General features: G+C 45.0%; 1 protein-coding gene across 2 annotated transcripts; it reads right to left on the bottom strand.

Moving 5' to 3' along the window:
* Positions 1–2821: 2821 nt before the first annotated feature.
* smc3 (structural maintenance of chromosomes 3) lies at positions 2822–21258 on the bottom strand. Of its 2 annotated transcripts, XM_083694185.1 has the most exons (29): positions 21094–21258; positions 20429–20504; positions 20193–20231; positions 19982–20049; positions 19775–19846; positions 19536–19615; positions 19324–19402; positions 18744–18861; positions 18071–18246; positions 17825–17905; positions 17440–17604; positions 16621–16742; positions 15929–16142; positions 15142–15245; positions 13590–13689; positions 12812–12972; positions 12302–12443; positions 11999–12149; positions 11413–11565; positions 9322–9473; positions 8668–8826; positions 7939–8046; positions 7510–7618; positions 6895–7142; positions 5703–5915; positions 5246–5437; positions 4713–4890; positions 3967–4073; positions 2822–3734 (listed from the first exon to the last, which is right to left on the bottom strand). In XM_083694185.1, the coding sequence occupies exons 1-29, from the start codon at positions 21106–21108 to the stop codon at positions 3663–3665; spliced, it is 3654 nt and encodes a 1217-aa protein (XP_083550311.1). In that variant the 5' UTR covers positions 21109–21258; the 3' UTR covers positions 2822–3662. The 2 variants fall into 2 exon arrangements, with proteins under 2 accessions (XP_083550311.1, XP_083550312.1); XM_083694186.1 differs by lacking the exons at positions 2822–3734; positions 3967–4073; positions 4713–4890 and adding an exon at positions 4918–5060 and having other exon boundaries at positions 5206–5437.
* Between the last annotated feature and the right edge of the window lie 40 nt (positions 21259–21298).

Here is a 21298-nt window from a genome sequence, read left to right on the forward strand (position 1 = left end):
TGTTATGTTATTGGGGTCTGGATTTGTGGAGCTAAAGTACAAGGGGCTGTTTTTTAATTGGCTGCTAAGAAAAGAGTTTGTTAACACTTGGAAACGTTTTATAGACTTGAACGACACCCACACAAAGAGACAATTAAGACTAAATTAGCTGTTAAGATTGTTAGAATAAAAAACAGAAGAAGAAACACCAACTAGTGTTAACCATGAAATCAGACGTGAGTTCAGTAGCCTACACAAACTTAAATTAGTACAGTAAGCTATTTTGTTTTGGTAATCAATGTTAGTGTAAATGCCTTTGGCAACACTTACACTCATCTCATAAATACTATCATAAACTTTTGCGATGTCCCACTTCAGCTATGTCTCACTATAAACAAAATCCCATTGTTGCCAACTGACTCCATCACACTGGAAAACTCAAGTGATTTACTTTATGTCATGTCAAAGAAATAAGAGGGCGTTGTATGGGTCACTGTCTCTTAAAGTGCTGAGAAGATGTTACCCTTATCAACACAACAAACTTCAGTTTAACAAATATTGCATTATCTTGTTAGCTAGTTCATCTCTCATTCATACTGATGTAAGGACATTGTTTTCATAAATCAATGAGTCACAGGTGGGTGGATAAAATAAGGGATGAAGACATAGCTTCATTAGTTTGTCTTCAAGTTCATTCTGTCGTGGTGCATCATGGGTAATGTTGTGTGATTAAACTCTGAGATTGACAGGAAATGCCAAAGGTGCTCACGGAACAGATGAATTTGAAATGTACACAAACTGAACGAATTCTGACTCTTGTGTTGATGTACCGCACTGTTTGAGTCACCTCACCAAATCTCACTGTAGTGAGTCAGTGAGTCAGTGAGTCATCATTCTCACACACCAACAAACCTATATTACTTTTAGAATTAAGAAAATGTGATTCTTAAATAACCTTTTATTTAAAAAAATAATTTAAAAAAAGTCTAAGCAAACCTTACATTTCATAGCAATACCCTCATTCTACATATATGGAGGAAGGTACAATTGAATTACAGGGCCAAATCTCGTCTGGAGCTACGGCTCCGTAGCGTCTGAGCCTCTAGATAGCCCTCCTGCGGAGAGAGGGCAACTCCACCTAATAGGGAGCATCTGCCTCTGCATGCAACTGTTCCCTCAACACCCCCCCCCAGTCCCCCCCCCCCCCATCACACTGACAAGTTTATAGGATCACTGACACTGTCCAGAGGGTGGGGGGGGGGGACATGGGGAGGATGTGGGGCGTGTGAGGAGACCACCGTGGTGTGGTGTTGAGCAAGAACAGGGCTTTCAGTGTTGATAGGGTCCCTCGACCGCAGTGGCACCTGTCGGACGACAAATTAACTCGTTGGTGGAATGACTGTAAAACTAGGACAGGTTTATGTTCGGTTTATCGATGCTAGTCTCGTCTCCTCCCTGATTAGGGACTGGTAGTATCATCTGTTGATTTGATTACGGCTATGATTCTTGATGTATGGACATGACCTTTATTCTAGGAGAAAGGGAGAAGAGGGGTGTTCCAGAATTGATGGCTGTGATGGCTGGGTAGATTTGATATGACGTTGGGAGGAAGGAGGAGGAGGAGGAGGAGGGGGGTGAAGGAGGAGGAGGAAGGGGGTGAAGGAGGAGGAGGAGGGGGGTGAATGAGGACCAGGGAAAGGGTAAGGCCCGGAGGTGGTCTTGGACACTGAGGTCATATCAGCTGGCTCAGGGGAGCGTCGCGTAGCTGGGTCCGGCAGGGTAGTGCAGGGGAATGAGGTGTACTTTTGGCAGGTTGTGAGACAGTCTGGTGGTCCACAGTGAAGAGTATGACTCACAGCGTCTATCACAACTGTCTGGCAGTGGCCTAACGCTCATACTGCGACCTATTTAGTTGACGTTTTCAGGATGTGAAATCTACAGAAAGTGAGTGTGTATAAAATGCCAGGAGGTCACACTAGATATGCCTTTCCAAACTTTTCTTCCTATCTCGAGAACAGTTACTGCTGGCGGCACTTGTTCTTATCAAAGGTTTACTTATGATGACAAATGTACTTATTGCAAGTCACTTTGGATAAAAGCATCTGCTTAAGGACTTAAATGTAATCATAATGTAGTACGAATTCACTGCACACTATTCAGTATTCAGTATTTTCGTCCCACAATTCAACGGAGGTAGGAGGTAGGAGGCGGGCAGTAGATACTGAAAGTAAACAGCATGCAGTGGCAGCTTTCGGTCACAGCCTCCGCCTAAATTGACTTGGGGTCATGACCTTTCAGACTCACAAACACGCCAGGGTGATGTCATCCAGCAGAAAATAAAATTGGTGGTGTGATGTCTGGGGAGGATCACACTGACTGTTGGTGCCCCACTTGGCAGACCATAATTCAACGAGGACATTGCTAAATGTAACACCATATTTCTGGTCAAGACACATGTTGCTGTAGTTTAATAAGTACAAAAAGGGCACTGATGTCTGATATCTCAAACTGAAAGGTAATTCTGAGCAACTAGCATTTCAGGGATGACACATTTAAAAGTGATATCATTCTGACAGCTTAGATTGAGGATTTGACACAAATGAGTCATCCTTCAACTCAAAATGCAACTTTTTTCTTCACCTAATTTAAAGTATTTTATGTCACTATCTTCATTCTCCAAGGTATAACTCATGTTATTCCTGCCTGTTGTGTTTCCATGTAGTTATGCGACATGGAGTTTGGATTGTGTTGCATAGCGCCACCTAGTGGTGTAATTGAATTTCAGGGATGCCGAACTTGCCTTTCAAACACAAAAAAAAAAAAGAATCACCAGATGAATCAACAAGGTCTATACGATTTTTATTGTTTTCTAACGAAGTAAGGGGGAGAAAAACAAAACCACGTTAAAATGCAGTGCAGAACTAAAACTGGTTACAATATATTGAAATGACCTAAACGGGGAATGCCAAGATACAGTAAATAAAAAATAAACACAATTTTCATAATGTTTCACACACCATATTTCTGGTCAAGACACACAACAAGTTATTATAATTTCATAAGTACAAAAAGGACATACATGTCTGATATCAGGAACTGAAAGACCAGTTATTTCATGTGGTAATCTCAGGGACCACAAATTTATATTTATGTCTGAAGTCACTAAACCCCCCCCATAGCTTGAGATTAACTGGTGACAATCTTTATCAGAACTATTTCCACATTTCTGAAAATCTCCAATGAAAGTACTAAGCATGACATTTCAACAGCACAGCACATTTCAACAGTAAAAAAAAAAGAAAAAGAATCATGCTTTCGAAAAAATTCTCAATTTCCATTAGATTACAAGGCTTCTTCAGCACCTCATCACATGACAACTTACAAAAAACCTTCTGAAAACCTGTTTTTAAAAAAGCGGACTAAAAAACAACATTAGTTTTATATCCCTCTCCAGTTGCTCTCCTGAGAGAGAAGCCAACAGATGATGTCAGAGAAGGGAATGGTACAGCTCACTGCATTAGAATTCCATTCATTCCGTTCTAATTCCGAATTCTAATTCCAGGATGCAGCTACTAAGCGCCTTATGGACTGAGTTCTGTCTGAGTTGGGGGACTGAAGGCTCAGAGCTATGCAGTGCAAGATGGAGGGTGAGGAAGAGGAGGATGAGGAAGGGATGATTCCTCTTAACCATGGGTGGTGTCGTCCTCCACAAAGTCTTTCGCCTGCTCCGCCGAGATCACATCAATGTGACTCACCTGAAAATAAACACACGCACACAAACACACACTTAGTGACCAATGCCTGACCTTGAGCTTCGCTGATGCATCATCAACCGCATTAGGCTATGAAATATCACGTCTCAAAATGGCAGGGGCGGAGTTGAACCACTCAGCTGAAAATCAGGCCGAACAGCTGAAAATAGCCTGAGTAGCTACATAATGGAGCAAGGTTATTATAACTTTTATTTTAAAGTGAAAAGATCCTCACCTTATTTCTGAACTTGACTCCGTAGAACTTGTCAGCCGACTCCAGAAGCTCCGGTCTGAAGGTAGTGGTGATGAACTGTGCGTGGCTAGCCAGCTCAACAATCATATCTGAAACACATCACAGGTTCCAGGTCATAGTTGCTCCAGGCTTAGTGTTGAACAGAATTTTGGATGGTTAGATGTAGTGTAATTACTGTAATTATGAAATGATGAGGTCATTGACGGTGATGGGTGTGTGGCAACTGTTTGGCCGCATGACCATTTGATTGGTCATGCAGCCATATGTGTTGCTCTTGTTGTTGTTATAAGAATGGACAGGTAGCCTCTTTTCCTAGATTTGTCTATGCTGTGACAAGCACAACCCTGATTTCAAATCTAATGTGTATGGATTCAATGGCTGAGGCTTGGCTGGAGGAGGTACTATACTGTCACTATAGCCCAGGGCTCTTCATTTAAGCTTTTGGGGAGTGTGAGCATCAGTTGCAGATTCCATTGTTTGGGTTTTTAGTGTTACAATGAAAGTGTCTGAATGTTGCCTCACAGTTGCTTGTCTGAAATGTGTGTGAATCATAATGTAGAAAAGAGGCTACCTAGTCATTCTTAGAACAACAACATAGATGTTAGAAGGTAGAGTCAGGATTCCCTGCTAGTTCTCTGTTAAAAAAAATTGTCATTGAGGCCGATTATGTAACTGAAGAGAAACCGTGTGTGTGTGTGTGTGTGTGTGTGTGTGTGTGTTGTTGTTACCTGACACAGCCTTCCTGTGCTGGGCGTCCAGGGCCTGGTCGATCTCATCAAACAGGTAGAAGGGGGCGGGGTCACACTTTTGGATGGCGAAGATGAGAGCCAGCGCCACCAGAGACTTCTGACCCCCCGACAGCTGCTGCATCTCCCTCATCTCCCCCTGCTTGCCTGTGAACGACACCTGGAGAGGAGAGCAGGAGAAGAGGGGGAGGGAGAGGAAGAGAGAGGGAGGGAGGAGTGTGAAGAGTGTGGTGGGTTGGCAAAGAGTGAGGGAAGTAAGCAATATGGGGAATTTTCACGAAGATAATGTGCTCGTTTTCAAGTGGGAGTCAATAATAGGAAAAAAGGTAGCTCTTCTAGACACACACACACACACACACACACACACACACACACACACACACACACACACACACACACACACACACACACACACACACACACACACACACACACACACACACACACACACACACACACACACACACACACACACACACACACACACACACACACACACACACACACTCCCTTACCCTAATGCCCACTCCAGTGAACTGGTCGACAGAGGGTACGCTGCTTTGGGATCCGGACCCCTTCTCGCTGTCTGTGCCCCCCTCTCCCTCGTCCTGGGACTGGCTGCCCTCCGCGTCACCCTTCTTCATCACCAGCGTGGCCTTGCCCCCCGGGACCAGCTTCTGGAACACCTCGCTGAAGTTCTTAGACACCTGGGAGTGGGGCAAGGAACAAACACAAGATGGGAGTTTAGTGGTTAATCAAGAGATGAATGGGCCCACTAAATAAAAACAAAAAAAATCAGAAGGATCTTAATTTCATCCTTCCCCATTTCTAACATACACCTGAAATGGTAAGTCAGGTACAGGGCCATAAACCACCCTCTCTCCCATTTCAGACCCAGCTCAGAGGTTGACTTGTATCCATTTCATCCAGGTAAAAGCCGGAGCACAGGGAGAAGTCGGAGGCGTTGCCTACCTGTTTGAAGGTGAGCTGGATGGCCTCGTACTTGCGCAGCTCCAGGACGTTCATCAGCTCGTTAATGGACTTGTGGCCGCGCTCCAGCTCGTCCTGCCGCTTGATGAGCTTCTCCTTCTGCTCCGAGAAGTTGACAAACTGGTCCAGGGCCTTCTTGTTGACGTGGCTGTACTTCTTCAGCTCCGTGTTGCACTGCTCCAGCTTACGGAACAGCTGGGGACAGGCAAGGGGGCGAGAGAGAGATTGATTAAGAGAGTAGACGTTTAATGTACACTGTAAATCGGAGGGGGCCACCATCCCTATTCCTGAGGAACTACAGGTGTTGAAAAGGTGTTTCATTCCAGCCCAGTACAAACACAATTGATTGGGCTAATCACGGTTTGGCGTGTATGAGCTGGGTTGGAACAACAGCTAGCACACCCTGTAGATCTCCATATTGATATTCCACACATTGAATTTCAACAAAGTGAAGTGAACTTCAAGGGAAAAAAAAACACCTCTCACGTCTTCTGTTCTATTAATATCTTCATTTGACACAGACTTGATCTCAACTGTGAAATACAGTACATTCCTTGAAAACACCCAATGAATGATTTTTCGTTTCTATTTCAAGTGGAGGTGAAGGTGAGACTGAAAGAGTTATCATCACATCTCAACCTCATCCATTTGTGGAAGAGACGAGACCGCCCAACCTCACAGCTCCGTGTCCTGTGGAGAAAGATTAAGTACATGCAGTGTTTATATGAGAAAGTACAGACTATTTCCAGCCTCACCAAGGAGAGGGAGTGAAGGCGCACACACACAGAAAAAGCTGCAGTCAGCCCACTCAACACACACTCTGCGGTACCCAGAGGAGGCTGGCATCAGCGAGCGCTAACTAGTGTCCAGTGAGTCACTGGTGAGTGGGTGGGCTGTGACTCTGCCCTGGCCTTCGCAGTCCATGAGTGGAAGGAAAGGTGGGAGAGGAAGAAGAGAGACGTGACACGAAGAGAGAACACATAAATAAATGTATGGAATGACCCATGACTCAAACCCATGGATGCTCATGTTTGGGTCTATATGAATAGACGTTATAATGGGAGATGAAATGCTGAATGCTCAATGTTGGAGGTAACATTCAAATGACTTGTGATAGTTTGGCTGTTGGATTGTGTGTGTGTGTGTGTGTGTGTGTGTGTGTTCCCCCTCTCACCTGTTTGAGGGTGAGCGTCTGGTACTTCTCGAACGCCTCCTGCGGCAGGGAGCCCAGCTCCCGGATCTTCTTCATACACTCCTCCTTCTTCTTCAGCAGCATGCCCTGCCGGTTGGTCATCTTCTCCAGCTCCTTGGTGTCGTGGTTGATGGAGTCGTTGTGCTCCTTCTCGATGTTCTTCCAGCGGTCCATGCTCTTGGCATGGTCCTTGATCTCGATCTCCGTCTTGTCGATCAGCACGTCCAGCTCTAGTTCGGGTGGGTAGGTGAGATGGGGGGGGGGGGGAGGGATTTATAGAATGAGGATTAATATGATAACTACACAAATATAGTGTGGTGGCACTTGAAGTTGATTTCGGTACAACGATGAATTTCTTCCTTGAGTTCCTTGTGCAGAAACCTTGAGAGTGGTCATCAATTCAGTGATTTGACATTCCAGAAAGACCAAAACAATGCTTCACGTTTGATCTTTGAACTTTTGAGTTCATACCTCAAACTGGAATATTTACACAACCCAGTGGGCAGGCTACCATCATGACCAGAAACAATCAGTAGGGGGCAGAACTTTCTCACATCCCAGAAATGATGAGGGCTGTGACGGACTGGGTGCACCTACCCTCGGAGCGGTTGAGGGTGTCTTTGATGCGCTTGTTGATGCCGTCCAACTCGGAGCTGGTGGCCGTGAGCATCGTGCCTCCCTCAGTCTCCCTCAGCTCGTTCAGCTCCTGAAAGGTAACATTTAGGGATAGTTCCCGGGACACAGATTACTCCTATTCCTAGACTAAATTACATTTGTGATTTAATTCAGGATGCATTGTCTGTGTCTGGGAAAGGGCCACTTGGGGCTGGTTTCCCAGACAGATTACGCCTACTCTTAGGCAAAAAAACCCATCTTCAATGGAGATACTTAATCGTTAAATGTGATGAAGTCCCTATAGGCAAGCTTGATTAAACCTCACAAAGAGCTTCACAAACATTAGCCAAATATATCATGAATTATCAATTTCTTCGATGAGCCTTTGCTTAATAAGGTCCAGCAGTGTACCTGTTCTACTTGGTCTAGACGCTTCCGTAGATTCTCATTGAGGTACGTTTCCACCCTGGTCATGATTCCCTCCAGTTTGATTCTCTCATTCAGGAGCTGTCTGTTGTCCTAGAAAACATAAAACAACATATAGTTATAATGTACTTTCATAATATGCATAACACCCCCCCCTCCTCCAGCTTTGATGAATAGCTGCAAAACAATAAACAAATTCAGAGAATCAGAAATTAGAAAAAAAAAACAGAGGGAGAGAGAGAGTGAGGGGGGGGGGGTCACGGCTGTCTCCTACACTCCTGCAGACATGAAAGGCTCTATTTCGGGGGCCGGTTGCGTAACGGTTCCCAGGACTGCCGAGGTCTATTGAGGTGGTAATTGTGAGCAGCTGGCTGTGGAGGAGGAGGCTCAGACAGTGTTGTTATCATCCCACACCACTGCAAGGCTCGGGGCTGAATAAGTTCAGTCAACATAGACGCTTGTCTGAGGGGAGAGGGGTGGGGGTGTGGGGGGGCGGGGTGTCTGTGTTGTACACAGGTCACAGAGGCTGTTTATAAATACGTGCAAATCAGAAGCCCATTTCCTTCCATGATCAGAGAACTAGAATCAAATCACCTTCCAGTATTTATCTATTAAAAGCATAAGAAATACGATGACTTAAACTGTATTCAATAGAGTGCTGTCCATTTTTTCCCATTCCCTCTGCGGTCACGGCCAGGGCGTTCTGTCCCGTACCTGCTGAAGCTGTCTGATCTCATCGTTGAGGTCATCCACACGCCTCTGGTCATCCAGGCTGAGCTGAGAGAGCAGGTCTGTACCCAGCTCAGCCTTCAGGGACTCCCGGGTGGACTCCATGGCGTGCAGGCTGGCCTCCAGACTCTGGAGACTGCGTTGCTACAGGGGGAGAGTGACAGGAAGGGGGTATGAGTGGATGGTGGTTCTATACTACATGAACTCCAAACTCTGAAGACTGTTGCTATTGAGAGAGTGACGGGGGAGGAAGGTATGATGAGGTATGATTAATGGCTGGTATAGAAATGGCTTTGGGAACGAAAGTGGAATAGGTGTTTCTTTATCAACACACTTCCAGATGTAACAATGGTGTTCCGAACAACTATTCCTGACTACTCAAAGCATACCAGGTCTCGCTTGACAACCAGAGACCAGCATTTCAAAACCTTTAATCAGATCAGAACGATCCTTTCGCTATCAAAGATCAGATCGATCAGGCTGATTTCCCCTATACTACTCAAAATCAGCCAGGTGATCTGATCCTGGATAGCAAAGAATAATCAGACTTAAAGTTTTGAAATACTGAGACCAACCTGGATAAACAAAAGGTTAAATTTAAAATAAATAACACGTCGAACTTGATAAGTATGCGTTTACTTTTGGCATGAAGGTCTTCTCCGACTGCTGCCTCTTCTCCTTGAGCATCTTCATCTCCGACAGGATGCTGTCTCTGGAGGCCTTGAACTTCCTCTGCTGGGTCTCGATCTGCTGCATCTGGTTCATCAGCTGGTCGATCTCGTTATTGATACGTGCACAGAGGGGGGTCAAGGAACACTCACACATACATACACACATACTCAGTCTCAATCCCCAGTCTTATTAGGCTATTGATCTCAAAGGAGCATTGATTATTGATCTGAAAGGTTAATGGACCAGACTAAGAGAGTGTGTATCTGGTTCATCCATCTCTCTATTGACACGAGCACTACAGGGTTGAGGATACATTTTGGAGCTTTTGTCACAAATGTTCTGCGTCCCATTTTTGTTGGAATGTTGACCACATGGTTCATAATAGAATGTTAATCGATTTCTTCTCTCATTAGACCACACAATTCTTTGTTTAAGCCTAACAAACGTTTTGCAAAAGAAGCTTATGGGGAGGTCTGCCCCTGTATGCCCAATCAGGTAATTTCTTGACAATATTTCTGTCTATTTAGGGGACCCACCAAGCTCAAGAGCTCCCCCATAGGTCGAGAGTTCTATATACTATAGTGACACTCCATACATTCTCAGTTAGATCAGTTGTAACTGTGGGTTATTGATTATTGATCGATAAGGTTATGCAAGGGGTTATAAGAGTATGCATCTGGTTCATCCATCTCATTACTGACATGTGCACTACAGGGTTGAGGAAGACCATAGACTACACAGTCACTGTCCAATCAGTCTAGCAGTGGCTTATTGATCTAGAAGATGTGTGGTCAGTCAGAGTACCACATGACCCTATTCATCTACTTTGGTGCCTGTGTCGATCGAAGATCGAGGCCTTCTGTCTTAATTGTATGGTGACATAAGTTCAGTGGTGCACAACAAAAACAGCTTTGAAATAATTGATGGAGTGTCACGCCTCTGAGTCATGGCTGGACTCAAGAGGCCCGACGCCATGTCACCAACTCCGCCATCCACCCCCACGCTTAATGACACGCGCTGACAAACACACCGCAAAACACGAACGAACGCACACGCACAAATGGCATTATCTCAGTGTGTGTACGTGCGCATGTTCATCACCTCTCTCTCTCTAAGAGCTTCTAGTCCCCGCTGATACCATTGTGTCTAGTCCCTAGGCCCATTGTGACCTCATGCACTCTAATCCTCTATGGCCCGATATGAGAAAACTCATATCACCCCTGTCAGTCTCCTCCCTGCTGCCAGGGGCTTAATGCTGCATTCGTTTGCTCCTCGGAAACTAGGCAACTCAAGAGCTCTCAGAATTAGCCGATAGGGAGCCATATGCAAATCCTACGCAAATGATTGTGAGATTATGAGATGTCAAGGAGTTATTGAATGCCCCATAAGACATAACCTGGTTACTGTGAACTAAATCCAACACCCTGTCACTCTCCGGGGCCCTCCACTGGAGGAAAGTATGACTCACCAGGTGAGGTTGGTGAAGGTAGAAATCGGAGGACAGGCTCATTTGTAATAGATGGCATGAAGTGATACCATTCTCGCGTTTGATATCATTCCTTATTCCATGATACCAATCCTTATTCCATTCATTACAATGAGCCCATCCTCCGACTTCTACCTCCATCAGCCTCCCCTGTGACCTACAGCCATCACAGACCTAACCCCACCTCTTAAGGACAGGGCATACGAGGACTGAACAGCACTTCAGCACTTCGCTTGCGGTATTGCTCATTATAAATCGCGGTACTTCACCCAAGATGATGAGAACGGCCTTGAGCACTAACTGGCTTTAGAACGCGAAAAGAAAGAAAGAAAGAAATGAAAAAGGCACGCTAAGCTTGGAGTCAAATTGTGTGGGAAATAGATCTCTGAAGGTGCTCTTCTGAAGGACTCTCATTGACACTGCAAATGTGATGGAAATCATTGCTTTCAAATCAACCTGTGTGTAGGTTTGAAGACGATGGGGCCGAGCTGTAAGGTAATACGCCAAACAGGTTGTTGTCTTGTAAAAGAGAAACTAAAAGCAACCGAATGAAGAGAAAGGTGAAAGGATATGTTCTATGTTCCTGCGCAGGTTCTCGTTGAGCTTGGCCTCCAGCTCTCCCAGCTCCTCCTCCGCCTTCCTCATGTCCTTCTGCAGCTCCAGGCGGGACTTCCTGGCGTCGTAGTAACCTCCCGTCAGGGCGCCGCGGTGGCTTACCTGGTCGCCTAGGAGATGGGGGACGGACGGACAGGGGCATCAAAATTACCTGATGAAGACCTTTTCGTTGTCTGTCTTAGCTTGATTAAAACAGAAATGTGGTAAAAGGTCCACCATTTCAGTGTGCTGACCATGACTTAATTTATACAAAACACAGGTGTCAATAGAAACATATGGAATTGACTGCACAGAGAAAAACAAGAACAACAGGTAGACTATATTTCAATAATGTACAGATATAAACAGTATATGTGATATTCAGGGGAGGCTGGTGGAGGTACAAATCTGAGGACGGGCTCATTGTAATGAATGGAATGGACTGAGGAATGGTATCAAAGACGCATGTCTGATACCAATCCTCATTCCATTCCATGCATTACAATTCCAATGAGCCTGACCTCCACCAGCCTCCCTTGTGTGTGCTGGGCAGTGGGTGCGTACCCTCCAGTGTGATACAGTCCATGGTGAAGGCTCTGGCCAGCTGGGTGGACACCTCCATGCTGCGGCAGATCAGGGTCTTCCCAAACACATGTTTGAAGGCCTTGTCAAACTGTACACTGTAGCGCAGCTTGCTGATCATAGGGATGGCGTCCTGAAAGAAGAGGTGGAGGAGGGGTTAATGCCCAGTTAATTACCTCTTTGTTGTTGTTGTTGTTGTTCTCAACCAAAAGCTAATGACAAACAAAAAAGAGCTCCAATAACTCAATTTCCCATGATGCCCTTTTGACATCGGCATTCTCTTACATTGGTCTCTGGGTAGGCGGTGTCCCTGACGTCCAGCTTGCTGAGGGGCAGGAAGGTGACCTCTCCGGGCAGGTTCATCTTGTTGAACTCTGTCAGGATCTTGGTGCTCACCTCGTCAGTCTCCACGATGTGGTAAAACAACCTGGGGGAGGGGAGAATGGAACAGACGTTTTGAGAAAGAGAACTACTAATCTCTGACACGTCTGACCTACTTGGGTTAGCAGCTAGGGGTGCAGGTGTATGAGGCATAACTCTGGGGATCAACAGATCTGCAAAACACTCCCCTGGCTTTGCGGTGCGTCGTTTTCTATAAAAAACTAAAATGTCTCGGAGATTAGTCAACCCCGCAAGCATTAATCAAAACGAAGCCTGTCAAAAGTATCAAAATGAAATCTATCCAAGTGGGAAATAAATGGTTGCCAGTTCGTTAGAGGAACGGTTATCCTTCCTGTGCGGTGAAGCAACCAGTCACTTTTAGATTTTAGGTCAAGCTGCCTCGCTAGGCGATACCTGGTTCCTGCGGTCACCTCCACGCAGGTGTAGAAGGCGGGCTCGCACTCAAAGTTGTTCATGACGATGCCGTTGTAGCCGTTGATGACGTGCTGGTTGATGCCCTTCCGGCGGAAGTGCTCCAGGACCTTATTGATGCTGTCGATGCCATTCAGAATAGCCTGGAGAGCAGGAAGGAACACACACACAGAGACACACACACACAGTGAGTCAACCAGGTAGGAACACTCAAAGCTTAATAAAGATTTGAAAAGCCAGGAAACTGCCGATCATGTGTGTGACTGTTTTAGAATGAGTCTTTCACAGAATCACCAGGAATGATTTTACTGTTAGCCAGAAAGAAAGAAAGAGTCAGAAAATATTTGACTTGATTGGATAGGCTAAGTGTGATGGTTTTTGTTGAGACCTACAATCTCCGTTTCTTTCCTAATGATTGAACAAGACTTCTGGTGGAACTTTTGAGATGTGACGTCTTTTCATTTGGCTTTGAAGTTGTGCCATTTCCAAAGCCGGAGATGAGTGATTATGTGGTTCAGTGTGGAGAGAAGGGAATGTGATGGTGTGTGTTTGTGTGTGTGTGTGTCTGCCGAAGCTGTGCCACATACAGTGCTAACGACAAGGCTGGTATGACGATGTGGATGACACGTGGATCAACATGCCTGTGTGTGTGTGTGTATGTATGTATGTATGTATGTATGTTATGGTCTCATCTAACAGGTAGATCTCTGCCAGACACACATTCTGGTTTGGTGATGGGAGAGAGGAGGAGGATCCAGACCTTGCCAGTTGCTGCTCTCAGGAGCTGCTGTTTCTTCTCCAGATCCTCTCGTTTGGCAGCCAGGGCCTGCTGCTCTGCGTTCTCCTCACGCCACAGGTAGCTGGATGACACACACACACACACACACGTTACGTTACGTAACAATAACAACAACAACTACCACCACCACCACCACCACCACCACCACCACCACCACCACCACCACCACCACCACCACCACCACCACCATCAGCTCAACCTGTGTTACCAAACAGCACTGCTTTTCCCCTACCATTAAATAGGCCGGCCCAGCCCACCTGCCTGGATCTGTTTTGCCCTGTCTAAAACTTTTTGGCTTAGATAGAACTCAGTAGAAAATGTCAGTAATGGCCATCCTGGATGCTGATATATGGGCCTCTGTACCCCGCTTAAGAAAACACAAATCAAATCCAAGATTACTGACAACCAAAACTACGGTCATTCATAGCAGCCAAAGTATTGTGGGTTAACAAGAAGTAAAATTGTTTGGAGAATTAAGCATCAATTGAAAACTCATTCCATTGAAAAGACATCATGCGAAAGATATGCACCAAATCAATGAGATTTTGTTTGTTTTTTTAAATTAATTCTGAGAGCTTTTCCTCATGTTTTCTGATCCATGAACACACTACCACAATTAATCCACCACCCCAGGTCAAACACTTGGTCCCTTGTCATTCAATACAAAATACATTTCATCAAATTCTCCTGCAATCTTTCAACTGTACTGACACCGAATCACGTGAAAAATGTGCAGAGAGAGAATGAGAATCTTATTATATTTTGTTGTTTATTTTGAGAGCCTTTCCAAGTTTCCTGATCTAAGAGAGAGCACTACAACATCTTATTCTCCACCCCCGGTCTCTATGCCTCACAGAGCCCAGCACCTCAAGGCCCTTAGCAACATATAGCAGCCAAAGCCTGTGGCCTTCTCCTCCTTTTATAAATAAACTCTTGTTACAGGGAAGGGAAAAAAGGGCATGTTGACATTCACAGGACACAATACTGGAGTACCAAACTAAAGGTTGCCAGCCGGAAACAGCATATGGGCTTAAGGGTGATGACAACCCAACCTTTCAGGCTTAATGCGGTTGAGTCATATGCATCTTGTGTGGCGATGCTTCATTTTCACTAGTCGAAGTCCGTATCTAAAGTGCAAGCCTATGACTCAATAAACATTACGGAGAAAGACGGGAGGAGGGGGGGGGGGTTGAGAAAAAGAAGGAGATAGAGTCAATCCTCTTTCTTTCTCTGGAGATCATCGCTCTTGTTCTTAACTTTGTAGTAACTGAATCGTGTTCGACGTTTTGCGTGGGGACGTTTGAAAGCCGCTTTCTACGCTTTTGTTGGCATACAGGTAATCCCATTCATGTACACTGGTATGGCTAAATGCTAGCCCCGGGGTCAGCCAAAGAAACCTCAAGAATGGAAATATGATAGGGAGATTATATCTATAAACTACAAAACTAAGTGGAGGTCTGAAGAATCAAGAAACCTTTAAAAAAAATCCCTTTAAGAAGAAAAATCCTCTTACTTTCTCTCGCTCTGGAGCTCATCTTTCTTGTTTTTGACTTCGTAGTATTTCTTGTCCAGCTCCTCCACGCGGGTCTTCACCTCGCTCAGGTCCTGGTCCAGTTTCTAGAGGAGGAAAACAAACAAGTCAGACTTGCCCCCCAAAAACATTAAAGAGAATAACATTCCCCCCAAAAATTATATTAGAAAATAATTAAAAAGGCATTGTGTCAAACATAATAATGCTAGTTGTATACAAATGGAATAGTTCTATAAAGTAGGTCTAATCCACTTGACTGCCGCATAGAATTGGCTAATATACCTATTATATGTACAGTATAATGGACAGGTACAACTGAAGAGTAGACTTGAGAGGACTAGGGCCATTCTGGTCTTTCTAGATCTGATACAGGTTAGGGTTACGTACACAGGATAGACTATACTAGCCTACAGTAGAACACACTCAAGTTAAATTGAGTGTAATAGACATCTTTTCTAGACTGGAGTAATCAATCCAGAGTCACGGCTGGGGTTTGCGTACACAGTAGTGCTCCAGGTTCAGAGAACTTAAACACTGAACAGGTAACTGAAACAGGTACATTTGAGAAGAGTAGACTTCAGAAGACCATTCTTTGCATTCTGGTTCTGGTATGTGTTGTGGTTCCATACGCTGTACTGCTCCAGGTTCAGAGAACTTATACATTTAACAGGTACTTAAAACAGGTCAAATTTAAAAAGTAGAGCAGACTTCAGAACACTAGAGCCACATTCTATTCATTCTAGTTCTAGTATGTGTTGTGGTTCCGTACGCTGTACTGCTCCAGATTCTTCTCCTTGTTGGTCTCAGTGTCCTCCAGGTCCTTGTGGATGGCAGTGATCTGCCTCTTCTTGTCGTTGATGGCCTGGTCCAGAGACTTGAGCTCCTTCTTGATCCACTTGTCCCTCTCCTCCTTGGAGGTGAACTGGCTGCCTCGGCCCTGCTTGGCGTACAGATCCGTCCTCTCCTGGGTGGCCTGGGCCAGTCTGGGGGAAGGAAGGGGGAAGATGTGTGAAGGAAAAAAAAAACTGCACTATCTAGAAACACCTTTCTGCTATTTAATGCACTGTGGCAGAGGTCAAGAACAGGGTTCCTGCGTTTGCCTTCTTCAGCATGAGAGGAAGACACAGGATGGACAGAGGGGTGGGGTTAGTACAGTCCAGGAGGGGTGGGGTTAGTACAGTCCAGGAGGGGTGGGGTTAGTACAGTGCTGAATGATGATTCTCTATCCCTTCTCCACAAAAGTGTGCATTCATTCACTACCCAAAATGGTTTCAAAAGCGTTGGATTGGTGCATGCATTGGGGCTAGAGGGAGTTTCCACCATCTACCTTACAACAATACAACACTAGGTGAGTGCAGGGGAGTGAACGAGCAGGGGTGAAGATTAGAGAGTCTGTACTTTGAAAAGCTGCTGCCTATCAAAGTCATTATTTTCTTTATTTATTCCGTCAGGTATACACACCTGGCGATGCCCCTCTCCTCCCTCTCCTTCACAGTGTTGAACTTGGGCTCCGTCTCCTGCAGCTCCTTCTGCTTCTCCTCAATCTTCTCCAGGAGCTTCTGACGTTCTTTCAGCAGGCGTTTCTGGGTGAGACATGGAAAAGGGTTACAATGTTACACTGTGGCCCCAGGACGCTCAACGCCGGCAGGAAGGCACATTTCCATGCACGTCAAAAAAGCAAAAATTGGAAAAATACGTGGGTGGTGTGTGTGTCTCTCTCTCTCTCACTCACATCCCAAGTTTGTTTATAACCGGATTGGATTATAACAAGCAGTCAAAAAGGCAAATGACGCAGTTCTGTCCTCCCACCCTCCGCCCTCTTGCGCTCCTCTCAATATAAAACAAAGTCAACACTGCTCTCCTGGCCAGGTGGGCCTAATCCAACCACCAGCCAGCCAGCCTGATCTACAGGAGTATTTCACACAGGCAAAGCCAAGCTGCCATATGGAGGATGACTCGGGCCAGATCTCCAACCTTGGGCCCGTGCCCAGGATGGAGAGATGAGGAGAGAAAGAGAGAGAGAGAGAGAGAGAGGGATACAGAGGGGAGGGAGGGATGATGAGGCATAAAGAGATTCAGAAGGATGATGAAAGGATAAAGGGATATTTCATTTGAGAAAAAAAAAAGGAAAAAAGGTGATGACTGCATCCAGGGAGATACAAATGGGAGGGCCAAGAGAGACTGAGGGAGGGAGGGAGGTATAGAGGGGGGATGAAGGTGGGGCGGACAGAGAAGAGGGTGACAGTGCCAGCGCGTGACGCAGAAGGGAGGCTTCCGTACCCTCTGTTCACTGTTGCCGGCCAGCTCCTCCTGCAGGTCCTTGGACTTCAGCTCCAGCTTGGTCCTCTGTTTGATCTGTTCCTGCCGCTCAGCACTCAGCTGCTCTTTCTCCTCCTTCATGGCTGAGATCTTGGACTTGTGCTCCCGACACACGCGTTCCGTCTCCTGCAGGGGGGGAGATGGGATGGAGGAGGAGGAGGAGGAGGAGGGGGGGGGTTCAGAAATACTTGATCAGAGAAATAATGTGTGTGTTTGCTCATCAGGGCTTCTTTATTGTTAAAAGAATATATTATTTATTGTGCCTTATATTGTACTTCAACAAAGTATGAAGTAACACTCATTCAAGTTTGTTGTGCATTTCATGTGCACATATTGAGTTGTTTACCTCTACTTTGTCCCTGGCATCCTGCTGGGCATCTCGTAACTGTCTGGATTTGTCCCCACAGGTCTCTCTCTTGGAAGACAACTGGACAACACAAGAGAACAGATTTACAGAGCAGTTACAAATGCAATACAAAATACCAACTGATAAGAGGAAGCGAATTTTCTGAAAGTTCGTTTTCGTATTTCTAAATTGACCCGTGCACTAGAACTACCTTCCTTCCCCCTCTTCAAGTGACTGGTTTGTTACCTCGTCTAGTTTGGCGCGGGTCTCATTGAGCTCCTGGTTGTAGATGGTGTACTCCAGGGCCCTCCTCATCTTGTCCCACTTCTGGTACTGAGCCAGCTCCTCCTTCTCGTCCTCCAGGGTGTGCAGACGCTCCTCGATGTACTTCAGCAGCTCGTTGATCTTCTCTCGCTTACCCTCTGGAAAGAAAGACAAAAAAAAACACACCTGTGTGTTAGTTACCGTAGGTCTACTGGTGTGGTGACGGCAACAGGTGTGTTCCCAGTAGGTATGGGTGGGCTTGTTCCGGATTACCAAACCAGAAACTAAATGGTTGTATCCTCCATAAAGGATGAAAGACTGGATGGAATAATCCATCTTGACAGTTTTTGTGTAAAAGACATGCACTGTGAAACAACTTAGAGGTGAGTCAGAGTCATTCCATTTTGACTGTGATTGCAGGAATGGAGAGACTGGCCCCTTTCTCAATTGTTAGAAACTAGATTCCTTGCGTCCTCTCCTCCGTCCTCCACTCACCTCCTACTCAAAGCGCGTTGGAGGAGAAGATCGAGGTCCCTCCCCATTGATATCATCCTCCAATGCTCTTTGAGAAGAAGCGAGCGGAGGACGGAGGAGAGGACGCAAGGAATCTAGTTTCTAACAATTGAGAAAGGTACTGTGGTCCTTTGGATTGTACCTGTTTCCTTCATGAGGGAGATACTCTCTTCCTTGCGTTCATCGTACACCCTGGTCCCTGCCACCTCCCTCAGCAGTTTTAGCCGCTGGGAGTCGGGGGCTGTGGCCATCTGGTTGATCTGAACACAGAAAAATAGAAAACAAGATCAGAATCAGAATCCTTTTATTTGGCCAAGTATATTTGCACATACAGGAAATTGACTTGGTGAGGTTGGTGCATGGGACATAATAAAACAAATAGCAAATACTGACAAGAAATTTACAAAATAGCAAAATATTAACAAAATAGCAATAACAAATTTACAAAACAGAGCAGCAAAGCAATACTAGGCTGTGTGAGACTAAATGGCAATAAGGCTAGAGATGTAAACATAGATGTAAACATATGTAGTATATGTCATAGTGATGAAGATGATTTCACTAAATAAGTTTGTTGTGTGTCATTCTGCATAAAGATATTGTACATCCACCTCTTTAGAGTCGTAGATGATAAGTTGTAACTATGAACAATCAGTAACAACAAAAGTTATAGAAACATGTTTGCAGAGAAATAACCCCAGGTTTTGACGGTACTCCCTTACCTTTCCCTGCTTGACGATGTAGTAAGGGTTACTGCGGGAGAAGCCAGCACTCTCCAAGAGGTTCATGACATCATTTTTACTGAAAAAATAAATAAATAAAAAAAGATTACAAAAAATAAATAAACAAACATAAACAATCATAGGATTCCATGATCAGACGTAGGCTGCTCTGAGAATGGTCACAACGGTGATGTACGCGTCGCAGTACTTACGTCACCATCTTCTTGTCTAAGAAGTACTGGTCCTTCTTGGCTCCGATGACACGCCGGAGGGACACTTCCTCTTTGTCGATCTAGTGGGACAACAGTTATCCATCATTCAGCTGATACTTGAATACTACAAGTATACTTCATGTAGCCAGGGGGACATAAATACTAAATAGCATGGCGGAGTGGTTAGTTATGGCTGAGTGGTTAGTTATGATGTCTTTGTGATGTTCGGAGAGTCTTACCGGCAGCCTGTTGTCAGAATTGTCAAATATAATTTCCACAAAAGCTGATATGACACGAGGACCAGTTCCCTCCTACAATGGCGGCAGGGAGGGAATAAGAGTGTGATCATTTAGGAGGGAAAATAAAGTGGAATAAACCATAGCAGGGGTATATCAACAGTGAGATGTACTGCTATATTTTGGAGTAGCATTTGTTCCACTACTTACATGGAGCAAGGCCAAGCGCTGCTCGGGGCGAAGATGGCTGAATTCATCGCTGAGCACAAACTGAATGGCTGAGGAGATAAAAGCAGATGATTTCCTCTGGTTAGATAAAGCAGAGAAATACACAGAGATCTACAAATGATTCATATCGCTCATCTTCAAATCGGATGGAGTGCAAAACCTGAACCAGCAGGCATTAGCCATGCCTTCTTACCGTAGAAAAAGTTACTTTTTCCTGATCCATTTCTTCCCACTGTGGAAACAAAACAAAACATTCAGTCATGGAAAGAGCCTAATGCAAGAGAGGTAGGGGTCAATGTCCTTCCCAACCATACTTTTCTAATGCACTGACGTGAAGATTATTATGAACCAAGGCTTTGTGGAGGATTTCAACACTTCAATTCAAGATTGAAGTCTGAAATAAACACTGAAGAACCCGTTGACACTCACCGATGACATTGTGCTTAGGACTGAAGGGATCAACCACAGTCTGATCCCTGTAACTTCGGAACCCCTGGATAATGACCTGTGCAGCAACACAGAAAGCAGTGTCATCACACGTTTAGGCGTCATCCCACATGACCATATGTTAACAATATTGTAAACAAGACAGGCAAGAATTGTTTGGGAAAAAAACACGTGTCAAGCTATAACTTGCTTGACAGCTACCAAGTGACATTGACTGCTCGCGATATAAACAAATAGCAGACGAAAACGTCACCGTTTAGCAATAACATTCAGTTACATCCTGTAATAACACACAGTTCGTCTTCTTGAACAGCAAACTACTAAGCTAGCTAGCAACAAGTTAGCTAGCTAACTATCTAGCTACAAACAACATTGACCAGAACCTAAGCTGGCTAGCTAGTTAACGTAAACTAGCTAGCTAGCTAGCCAATTGACAGGCAGAGGCCTAGAACATAATGGTATAACCAGCTTTAACAGCACATAATATAGCATTTATGTAACTAATGTTGCATACAATACTTGTGTATGAATTGTAGACTTGCTCGACTAAACTCTCCTGCAGCTTCTTGGCTGAAGTTCGCAAGCTAACAAGCTAACTCGCTAGCAATAATTTTCAGAGAGCGGTTCGACGTCGACGGCTGGCTTACCTGTTTGATGTACATGGTCGGCTATGCAGGAACTTTCCTCAGAAAGCTAGTCAAACTAATTCAACTCTTTTCCTCCACAATAGGGAAGGTGGGCCTTTAAAACGCCAAATATCCCTTTACAGTATTATTTATTGTACAAAACGCATGTACTGAAGATCTTGAGTTACCCAGCCAAAACAGAAATAACAAGGAAAATGGCGATTAA

Source organism: Argentina silus (genome assembly GCF_951799395.1).
Source record: "Argentina silus genome assembly, chromosome: 22".
In the NCBI taxonomy this organism is placed as follows: Eukaryota; Metazoa; Chordata; class Actinopteri; order Argentiniformes; family Argentinidae; genus Argentina; species Argentina silus.